Source organism: Lutjanus erythropterus, chromosome 14 (genome assembly GCF_056507025.1).
Source record: "Lutjanus erythropterus isolate fLutEry1 chromosome 14, fLutEry1.hap2, whole genome shotgun sequence".
Classification (NCBI taxonomy): Eukaryota; Metazoa; Chordata; class Actinopteri; order Lutjaniformes; family Lutjanidae; genus Lutjanus; species Lutjanus erythropterus.
This window is the reverse complement of record NC_139330.1, coordinates 3,083,433-3,094,778: the sequence shown is the minus strand read 5'-3', so window position 1 is coordinate 3,094,778 and position 11,346 is coordinate 3,083,433. Positions and strand designations below refer to the sequence as shown.

The window sequence follows — 11,346 nt, the reverse complement described above, 5'->3', positions numbered from 1 at the left end:
GCTCTTGTTTCAGTGATGAAAAACTCTCCACGTCTGATATAACTGTTTCTATCACAGTATCTATCCTAATCTTTTCAGGAGCCGCCATTGTTTGTTCGAGACGAGTTGCTTCCATGGACGCGTCTCGCCGTCGTCACCCCAGTTAGCCCTCCTAGGATGCTGACTGGCTGCACTTTCTCATGTGATCTCGTGATTTCATGATCTCCCAAATCCAGCTGCCTCGCAAAATAAAAGCGGTCAAACCGAACACTCCAACAGTTCCTCCAGGAAGCTGTGATCCAACAACCAATCCCTATGTATTCTGCACCAACAACTCCTCCAACTTGCTGTTTTGTTATTTATTATTTTTTTATATTTTTGTATTTTTTATTTTTGAGCCCTAAAAAGATTTTCCTTCTTTGTGGAATAACCCCCAAAGTGTGCTTCTTCAGGATTTCAGGATTGTAATTATAATACTGAGCCTTTATAAGCATGCTTAGACTTCTCAGAACAGACTTTGGTTTTATTCTCCCTTGAACGAGCAAACAAACCCGGCATTTTTCACATGCTCCTGCAATTTCATAGCAAAAACACCTTAAAAACATTGCAACATTCATCACATTTTCTTAGGAAAGCTGTCATGAAATCTGGCATTTTAGGCTGCAAAAAATCCCTAAAATACCCATGCAACCCTGGAGGGACTGTCTAGAGAGGGTCTTTTGTGGCTCCTGTAAGACCTCCTACTCAATTAACAGAGGAGAGTGAGATGAGGTGTTTGCAATCTGCAAGCGCAACGCTAGATGCCACTAAATCTTACATACTGGTGGTCTTCAATTGCGTAACTAATATTACGTAACTTATTTTAATCCAAATCATAATCTTTTCCTAAATCTAACCAAGTAGTTTTGCCTGACGTTGGACCATTTCACAACATAATATTAATATTTATTATGAGTCTCAGCCAGCTTTATTTTGAAAGCATAACTGGACGTTGCATATTTAGTATTGCAAACTTGATCACGTAGCCCTGCTTGTGCAAAACTGATTCTAGAGGGGTTCATAGAGCGTCAGAGTTTGATGCGTAGGAAAACTGAGTGTACTGCCGTATTTGACAAGTCGGGAATGAGAACATGTTGGCATGTGTGTGTGTGTGTGTGTGTGTGTGTGTGTGTGTGTGTGCGTCTGGTCCTCTTCTTGCAGCTGTAGTTCAGCCAAAGTCGATGCGTGGCCGGTACTCCAGAACCATGGGATACGTCTGAAGGAGACAGAAAAAGAAAAACAGAAGCTGTTTCAGAGAGAGAGGACAAACACACTGCTGCTGCTACAATACTGAGAAGAATAATTTGATAAATACTGAATCACTAAATCCTGAGACTTTCAGAGTTTTTCAAGTTTTCAATACACCAATAAGTGCTCAAACACAAACTCTCACACTCACATGCTGCTACTGGTGATAAAGAAAAAAATAAATCAAACTCAGAACTATTCTGGGACTCAATAACACCGTTTGTTCAGCCTCAAAATTGCTACACAGTCTAATCTAATATTCAGTCATATAATGTCCAGAGTCCCTCTAAATGGCACAAATATTCTACTTACTGAATCACACTGTAAACAGTCTGCATGAGTAACTGAGAGAGATGAAGCTTTCAAAGAAGAGATGAATATTCTATTTTTCTGCCTTCTCATTTCCTCAGAGTCATTCAGGCCAAAAGGTTGTCAAATGTATTTGGAAAGATTGAGGAAACATGGAGGGAGCTTCATTTATCAAGTATCATATTCACTTCTGAGGCTGTGAAAGTGTCTGTGCAGGATAAATCTACACTTAGATTTGCAGCCGTTGCAAACCAGACATATTTTTCACTTTTTAACCTCTGTTTGCTGCTCAGGTGTCCCTGGTTTTTATGACAGAGACAGAAAGACAGACCGAGCGACTCTTATTTCATCTGACTTTAAACTACTGCAGGTTTCCTGAATTCAGAGTTAAAGAAGAATGTAAACCTGTTTCCATTAAACTGTCCAGGATCCACATCACTCTACCCTACAGGGACGGAAGCCAAGTGTCTGATGCAGAAGAAATATATAAAAGAAGTAATAAAGGCCTGGCTGCTGCTCAGTCTGCAGAAGAAGCTCAATCAAAAGGTTCATTTCCAAAAAGCTATAAATCTGTTTGTTGAAAAACACAGATGGTCTGAAATGTATCATTTGATGTCTATTAAATACAGAGAATTAAGTGTTTCATGTATAACAAGCCAGTCTTTTTCATCAAATATGAATCCAGAAGCAAGCTTGCTTTTCAAAAATGTATTTGGGTTCAGCTTTTACTTTTTTATTTGTAACAAGACTTGAGTGAAAATCGAAAGACCCAAAACAGTAAAACTATTTCAAAATGACAGCTTTAAGACTGCAAATGTTGTGTCTCTCCTTTTAGAGACAAGTTCTTGTCCCTAATCTTGAGTTAGTTGAGATGTTTCCTGTCTGTTTTACTGCCAACAACTGTCGCTCTCACGTCACTTTGTGAGGGATCTGGAATCACAAATTCAGCATACATAGTGGTTATGGTATTGCCAAATCTCTGCCGGTGGACACATTTATGGTACCATCATATTGCTGACCCCTATCATCAAAATGTAAATGAGAAAAGACATTAGTGCTGGATCAACAGAATTTGCTGCTAATCTCCCTGTTCATGACAACTGTACAGGGGGTTGCATTTTTGTATGACTGACCTGTTTAAATAATATTAAGGCTTGAAGTTCTGCATAATTAAGGGTATGGCTGCTTTGAGGAAAAGGTGGATGCCATCATAAGTGGCTAGTTGCTAGGTAGCCACTTCATTCAGCTGCGTCAGCTCCACCCACACTTCAACACTTTCCCATTTCTGGTTTAGCCGGGAGTTGACCACACTAAGAGCTTCAAAACAGCTCTCCAGAAATGTATAGGTGAGGCTCCATCCACTACTCATTTTACGGCCTGTTTTGCAAGCCAGAAGTCATAAGTCCTAAACTTTGAGTTATTAGTCCTAAAGAAGTCATAATGTGCTCTTACCAAATATAACATACAGTTCCTTGTGTGACTTAAAATGTCAAATGAAGGTGGAAGTTGTTGCTTCCATGCACATTCTGCATACTGAACACAGCTTTTGTGTGCGAGCAAACCTCTAATGCATGGCATCACTAGAGAGGACAACATGTCAAACACTCACAGTTACAGTAGTCCTGTGATGATCATCTGTCATCCTCATGTTGAATGTTTTGGATGTACCTTCAGTTTTTCAGAGTTTAACAATCACTTCATATAGATGCTTTGGCCCATGAGACCCCTGACCTTTGAGGTCCCTGCGTGGGCTTGTGGCCTGTGGGCCCTTTCAGAAATCCATCCATCATTGTGGCTGAACAATGGAAATGTCAATACTGACTTCTTATGCATCCTGCCTCCTTTGGCAGTAAAGCACATGCAAAACAGTCATAAGATGTGAGCTGCCCTTTTCATATAAGATTCAGAAAGATAAAAAGGCGAGTGTTTGTGTCAGAGCAGCTGCAAAGTGAAGAGTGTGTCTCCTGCTTTTGGAGTCTGTCTCCTATTTCTGGCAGCTTGAGGCTGCTGGTGCAGCAGAGTACAGCTGCTGTCATCTCCTCCGGCTTTCTGCATTTTGCTGCATCATGTCTCAGAAAAAAAGAACAACACTGAATCCACACTAACCACACTGTCACTGAGCCTGTGTGTCTGCATCTGTGACACTCTTTCACTCAGCATTTCTTTCCCCAAACACTTTAATTATACTGCACTCACGCATATTCTGTTCAGCTGTCAGTGAGGTTCAAGGGATTTTGTTCTGGTGTCAAATGACTGAAATGTAGAATCATCCAACGTGCAACACCAGCAAAACTCCTCAAGGTGAAAAAACTGAAAACTAAGATTTGTCAAATGGTGTTTGGAGCAGCCAAAAAGGTAAAACAACTGGTCCTGTATGGTGTGTAAGGTTGTTTACGTGCATGAAATGTCCAAAATGTAAAAGGTTCCTCTACTAGTGAGCCTGAATATTTACAACGAATCCTGGACACCTGTCTTAGTGATCTCTTGTTGTGTCTCGAAGGATCTGGGGACCATGGATTTCAAAACCAGATTTCATGGCAATTTAGCCAGTAGTGAGCCACCATGCAGCCACCACATTAAAACCACCTGTCTGTCTGTGTAGGCCCCCTTGTGCCGCCTAAACAGGTCTGGCCAGTCGAGGCATGGACTCCACAAGTCCTAATTGTGTCCTGTGGTAACTGGCACCAAGATGTTAGCAGCAGATGGATCTTTCTTTTTCTGCAATTTGTGCTATAGTAACTCTTCTATCTGATTGGGCTGGATGGGCTAGCCTTTGCTTCCTACAAGCATTAATAAGCTTTGGGCACCTGTGACCCAGTCGCCAGTTCACTGGCTGTCCTTCCTTGGACTACTTTTGGTAGGTACTAACCACTCCATACTGGAAACACCCCACCTGCTGTTTTGGGATGCTCTGACTCAATTGTCTAGCAATCACAATTCGTCCCGTGTCAAAGTCAGTCAGTCTTTCGTAGGTGTATGAGTGCGCTCTGTGTGGACATCTGTGTACCTCAATTTGTTCTTACCGCGCTGATTTGTCCATTGACCTTTCCATGCAGCCACTACAGATGCTGATCTGCTGTGCATGTGTGAAGCGCATTCTCCAAGAAAGTAGAATAAACAGAAGTAAAAGGCATCCACAGCTGTCTGTGTATGCTTCCAATTTGGGTCAATAGTTTTTAACTGTGTCTGATCAGAGTATACTGACTGTAGAATCGATGTTGGACAGGTGTAACGTTCTTACATCAAAGATGCAGCGCACAGCATTTTGTTTGGAAGACATCTGACATTTACTGATGGAAAAGGTGTGTCCAGACTGAATGCAAAGAAAATCTTAAGAGACAAAGGAAGGCATGGAAAGCATACAAAGAAGATGTGTCCATGAGTTGAAATTGTCCACTGGAGTTTTAAAAAATGATGTTTATCCCAAATCTTCATGAATCCACGTTGTTAAGGTGCAAAGTCAAGGGGAAAATGAAGAGAGAGTGGATGAACAAACTGGTGGTCCTTTAAAGCACTAAGATCAGTCAGTCTGAGCTGTCATGCAAACGCACACACACAAACAGTGTTTATGTTGGTAGCTAGCTAAAGTCAGCATCAGTGGAGTCTAGTCATGCCCAATAAATCTGTCATGCAAAGAAGAACTGTAAGATAAAGCAGTGACTGACCTGGTTGATGTTTACTAGTGAACAAAGTAGAACTGAAGTTATTTCTACAACAACTTCTACTCTTCAGTATGATTCATGAAAAAGTTCTCATACCAGTTATACAATAATGGTGGTCTGAACTACTGAGCAGGCCTTGGTATTCAGATCAAGCTGCCTGTTGGGCTAGTGGGGGCAGCTGCTGTAGTTCAACCTGAGCAGACACAATGTAAGTATGAGGCCGGGTCATGCTGCTGAGAACGTGCCCTTTGCTTGGGTGACAGCAGGAATTAAAGGCAGCTTAAAAGTGTGTCAGGTCAGAAATAGAGAATGATGTCACCTCTTTCTATAGGAATGCTCAGTGAACATTTGGAACATTTTACTATGTATTGATAACTGTCTTTTAGCCTCCATCCTTCAACAACATGATGTATTTTTCCCTCACAGCCTGAGAAAAGGAGTTAGGACATAGCAGTGGCACAACAAGAGATTCAATAAAGGATATGAAATATATTAAATCAATAAGTGGATGAGACACTAGATTTAGACCCAGTAAAATGCTGTCTGCCCTGGACACAAGTGATAATATTTGCTTTTTTTTAGCAGTCTACAAAGTGTCTGCAGAAGCATCCAGCATCCAGAGTGGACTGATGGTCTCACAAAATTTTGTTTTAATTTCCTTCTCTAAATATCTATAAACAGATATCTGCTCAAAAATGCAGAATCTGTAGGCAAAGGACAATCTGAAGCTTTCTGGTTTCTGTTTGTCCAGAAAGGCCTGGACGTTCTGTAATCAGCAAAGCAGGACAGATAACATCTTGTAAAACCAGCACTGCTTGTCAGTATTTTGATCTAAAATATGAAAATAGATTTGTGTGTAAGCTGTGTCACAATAAAGTGGCATATAACCATTCAACCGAAGCAAAGCGTAACCATACTCTGCACAGGCATGAGGACGTTAACCTGCAGGGAGAGCAGGCTGCTGTTGGTAGCACCGCTAATGTTAACTCATTTAGTGAGGATGATGTGCAATGTTCATAATGCATGGCACAAAGTACTACACATTTCAGCAGCATTTATAATATGATTTAGATTTTGAAGAATGTGATTAATGGCTTCAAATAGCTCTTAATACATTAATTCAGTGTTATCTATCTAGTTATCTATTTATTTAATTGACTAGTCTCAATTAAATTTTCTGTTTAACTGACAGGGACACGACCAACTTTGAAAACCTCTGGTCTACGCTGATTTCTACTAACCCGGTTAATGGGTTTTGTTGTTTTTGTGGCTGGATCAAACTAAGTTGCAGTTTGATTAAGAATCATGAAAAATTGAGGCATCAGATAAGAAAATACTTGTAATGGTCTTTTTGAAGAGCATGGACATGCATGAATTTTTATTGTTGTTGTTTAATTTAGAAGACTTTTTGGCAAAAGCACGTTATAATCTGGTATTTATCTGTAAAAACATTTTACAGATTTTTATTGTAGATTAGGATATCTGGTGATGTTAGGAATTTACTGCTTTTTAAAATATTGATATGATTTTCCAGGTTTTTCTAAACTAAACCAATTTCTCTTAAAAGGCCACCACTGTTTTTTCACCACTGACACAAACTTTTAAATGTATAATTTCTATAATCCCAAAAGTTGGAAAGTATATATAAACCATAAAAATATAGCAGGCCTGTACAGTCACTTCTTTCTCAGGAAAATTTGATGTAATGTCTACAAATAAATTCCAAGAGCTGTTCTAAGTTTTGAACGTATTCATAGCCATTTCCCCAACCCACATCTTTCTCTTAAAATGCTGTGTCAAGGAAGTGCTCTCCCCCGAGATTTTTTTTGTTGTTTAGACTTATCTTAGAGAAAGAAACTGAGGAGTGAAGAGGTCCAGCGTTCTCTGGATGGAACACTTGCTTCAAGGTGTTTAGGAAAAAGTTTTGGGTTTCACTCTTAAGTTTTGTTCCACTATTCAGGCCAAAAACTTTCCTGCTTCTTTCCTGCGAACGGTGCCAACACCTGAAACTGATTTGTGCTAACGAGGTGAATCCACCGCTTCTCAATTACAGGAGGGAGGCAACAACTCTGTCACAGCAGAAATTCATGACTCGATCTCATGCATTTTGTTATTTAAAACAATATGATGACTCTTTTTAATCTAATCTCAGACCTTTGTCTAAGAGGCTCTGCCTATCTGGACAGGACTGTCAGCAACCATCTGGCACTTAGACTGCAACTATGTTGTTTTGACTCTTTATCTGGAGAACAGTCAAGTTCAGGTCATAAGTCTCTGTCTTCTTTATCACCACCTGCTTCCTCAGTATCTACTGCTTCTGTTAAGACTTTGGTCCTACAACTAAACATATTAACTTCAGGCCTTTTTGGGTCATATTGTCCAGATGGTCTGCAGATGACCATCTTGAACACCTGGACAGTTTTTGTGTTGTTTGATTCTGAATCTAAGTGTTCAGCTGGTTAAATAGATTAATATGTTACAGTGCATGCAATCCCTTTAACATTCACTACCTTCATTCTACTACTTTTTGTATATAAATATTTTTAGAGCTGCAACAAAAAATCAAATAATCGATTGTAAAATTAATTCTGGTTCCATTGTTTCTATAATGTACATAGTTTATTTTTTCTTTCTTACTTTCTTTTTTCTTTCTGGTTTACTGCTGCATCAGTCTCTTACACTGTTACCAAAATAAATGCATACATGGAGGTTTTTAAACGTGGGTAAACCTACTTAAAATAGGCGATTGACTCCTTTCACATTGCCAGTAGACAGTAGAAGATTTTTTTACAGTGTGTTGGAAAGTCAAAACTGAACCCTTGTGTGCAGGACAGCAGAGATTTTGTGTGTTCAGATCTTTGTACTTTTGTAGCTTCTAACTGAATCTCTGTGGTTTGAAGTTTAGTTTCTCTCCTGTGTTGTTCTTTATGCTTTCATGTACCTGCTTTATTTTACTCTTTCATATTTGCTTTTAGCTGTATAGGAGTCATGTTTAGTTACTGCTGATAAAAACACATTTCAATAACACAAACTAACTAACAGACTGTGGCAGCAACTCCCCCCTTCTGTGAGGTGGAATTACTGATTTTATCTGTGATGTTTTGTTGGTTTGGAGAGAGCAATATTAGGCTTATATAATAACAGTTTCCTGTCAGAAAACACTATCTGATTTTTTGTTAGGTTGACCTTTTTAAGTGGCCGTTCATTACTTAGTTTCCACGCTGGAGCCCCTCTCTACCTCTCTAGACTGGGGACGTGTTGAACACCATCTACTTTACGTAACACACTGACATCAAATAATCTGAACTATCCCTTTAATGTGAGGCACAGATGGTCCCCGAGACAAGACGTTTTTAATATTAAATCTTTAACTTCAACCTAACCACACATGGGACTCGCATCAACCCGCTCTCCTGTCTCGGCAGTCGAACTTCTCGGAACAAAAAGAAAAAATTGCAGATGCAGTCCAGGTAGCAACCGAGGTTCTCCTGAAAAATATTTACTTTTGATAGAGACAGGTCTGCTGGGACAAATGATTCATTAGAAGTCTTTGAGGTCTTTGTGATTCTATGTAAATTAGTGAAAGACTGACAATATATTGAATCTAATCTAAAGAAAATGCAGCATACTCTCAGAACAAACTGTTGACATTTAATTTAAACCGAAATCAACCAACCTGAGCAAACTTCTTAACTGCTGAAGGATATAATTAACTGCCAGTCAGCAATAAGACCTCCGAGTGTGTTTGTTATCCAGTCAGGACAGAGATCAGCATTTCTCAGATACATTTTGAGTCTCATGTTTTTTTTTAAATCACCACGTTGGCAATCAGAAGGCAGTTTCCTCTCACATGGAGAAAATAAAGCCGGGCTGCGGAGTTGTCAGAAGGATGAGACTGATGAATGACTCGTGTCTTCTTTCTCTCCCTCGTCTGTCTCCATTCCTGACTCTTTGTACCTCGTCTCTCTCACCCTCTCCGTCGCTGCTCTCCTTACCTTGTCCTTAAGCAGACGGGGTTCAAACAGAATTCAAAAATAATTTCTTGGTGTTTATCCTTGTGACTCACCAGGCAGGACATAAATAATTCTGACCGTCCGACTTCTGTCTGTTGTTTGGGAACATGAGAGCAGTGGGCAGAGCGGAGGTGGACGAAACACGGAGACACTGCAGAGAAGATTCTGCTCATAATGGAGCGAGTTAATAAAAAAGAAATTCAACTTGTTTTACCTTGAACGAGTCATCTTCAAACATATTGAGATTCAGAACATTCACCTGCAGTGAATGTGACTTTGCCGTGCGCTTTGGGGAAGTGAAGTACAAACCAACAACATGTTATGCCATTTTGTACTAAATCATCAGATGTTGCTCGTCCTAATGTAGATATCTAAAATCTTCAGATTGCCTACCCCCATCCAAGGGCTGTGGAAGCCTCTGTCACTGCTTCCTCACTGGAAATGATGCGAACGAGTGAGCAAACAGCTGATTACTGCAGTTTTTTCCCATTGAAAATGTCCTACTCTGCTGCGTGCATTAGTGGCCAGGCTCAGCAACATGTGGCTTCTCTCTATTTTAGCAAGGTTTACAGGCACAAACATGCAACAATGAGTCAATTACTGGCCTGAACTAAGAGTTGACAAGGAAAATCTTTAGTTCTCCAGTTCAAAGTGCAGAACAGGACTGAACAGATCATATAACTTTGCTCTGATCTGTGGGTTGGATGCTGTAGCTATATTTAACAAAAGTCACCGGTGTGCTACTTTCAGGGATTACTTGCAGCCCCCTATGTTGATGATTTGTTTTATTGTCCTAAATCCTGTAACATAATGTTTACACAATGTGTGTCCACAGCTTTCCATGAAGGCCCAGATGGAGACTGACATGACCTACAACTCTGACAATCTGCGCACACTAAACACACAATCTGTGTCTCATTATTACATAAGAAGGACGTCAGTTCAAGCTGGATTAATAAAGTCAAACAATGTCTGTGTTGTTGGAAAACAGTGTTTTTATGCCTATAAGCAATGTTTTACATCAGTAATCTACTGTATTAAGCAATAATTTAAAGTAATGTTGAATTTTGCACCAGGTTTGGGTTCTGTGGTTTTCTGGTTATTATTCAGTTTGAGTATATAATGACAATGAATAACAACTACATGTAGAGTTAATTTTTCTTCTTTTGCATCCTCTCACTGCATGATGAAACAGATCCCAGCTCAGGAAAAGAAGATGTTTACCAATCTATATATGAAAGATTCCTGTTTGTGAGAAATTATGTGGAAGAAAACGCCTCTGTCTCACTTTTATTATCTCTGTAAGTGGACACGTGAGCGGAGTCGGTGCTGAGATACTGCAGACAGTATCAGTCTCTTATTTCATACGGACTTCCTTTCCCCTGCTTCACCTCCTCCCATCATCCTCCTCTCCTCCTCTTGACCTGGTATCTGACGCCTCCTGCGGTGCCAGCTGTCTGCGCTCCTCAGTCGCCATCCACAAGTGGACGGGATCTTTCATTAGCTAATCATTCATGTCAATACACACACACACACACACACACACACACACACACACACGTGCAGATAAACAGATACACAAGCCTTCATGTACAAGAATAAATGTACTTACTTACAAGCAGGCGCACAGAATCAAGGTCATGAACACACACACACACACACACACACACACACACACTGGCCCACTGAACCACAGAGTGGACTGATGACCCAGCAGCGTCCGGCTGTGTGCCGTCACGTTTCAGATGAAACCAGGACATGAGGACATTTTATCCAGTCCTCATTTGGTTAAGCAGAGGTTGAGGGTCACGTTTTTGTGTTGGGAGTGTGTCTGTTCCCCCCTTTTTTCCTTTTACACACGTGCCGGCTTAGCTTGACTCGGTTTGACTCGGTGTGTAAGGCCAGGACGGCAGGGATTTGCATCTCCCCTATGACCCTCTCAAAGACGTGTCTTCAACTGATGATGCGCTTGTCTTGATTCAAGCAGCTTTAAAACGGTGGATAAACACTAGAGCCTGACTGATATTGGATCTTTGAGACCAATACTGATACCAATACCTACCTTAGAAGTGAAAAATTCACCACTTGCCGATGGA

The 11,346-nt window shown here is 40.4% G+C and overlaps 1 protein-coding gene across 4 annotated transcripts in view; it reads right to left on the bottom strand.

Moving 5' to 3' along the window:
• Positions 1–248: 248 nt before the first annotated feature.
• Positions 249–11,346, bottom strand: part of pcgf5a (polycomb group ring finger 5a) — a 30,147-nt gene continuing 19,049 nt past the window's right edge. For 2 of the 4 annotated variants that reach the window (XM_084735393.1, XM_084735394.1), the window contains exons 9-10: positions 9,304–9,415; positions 251–1,234 (exon numbers count right to left, since the gene is read on the bottom strand). In XM_084735393.1, coding sequence (XP_084591519.1) covers positions 1,047–1,234; positions 9,304–9,415 — 300 coding nt within the window. In that variant the 3' untranslated portion in view covers positions 251–1,046. Of the gene's footprint in view, positions 1,235–9,303; positions 9,416–11,346 lie in introns of all 4 variants that reach the window. The other 2 variants (XM_084735395.1, XM_084735396.1) reach the window with 2 other exon arrangements.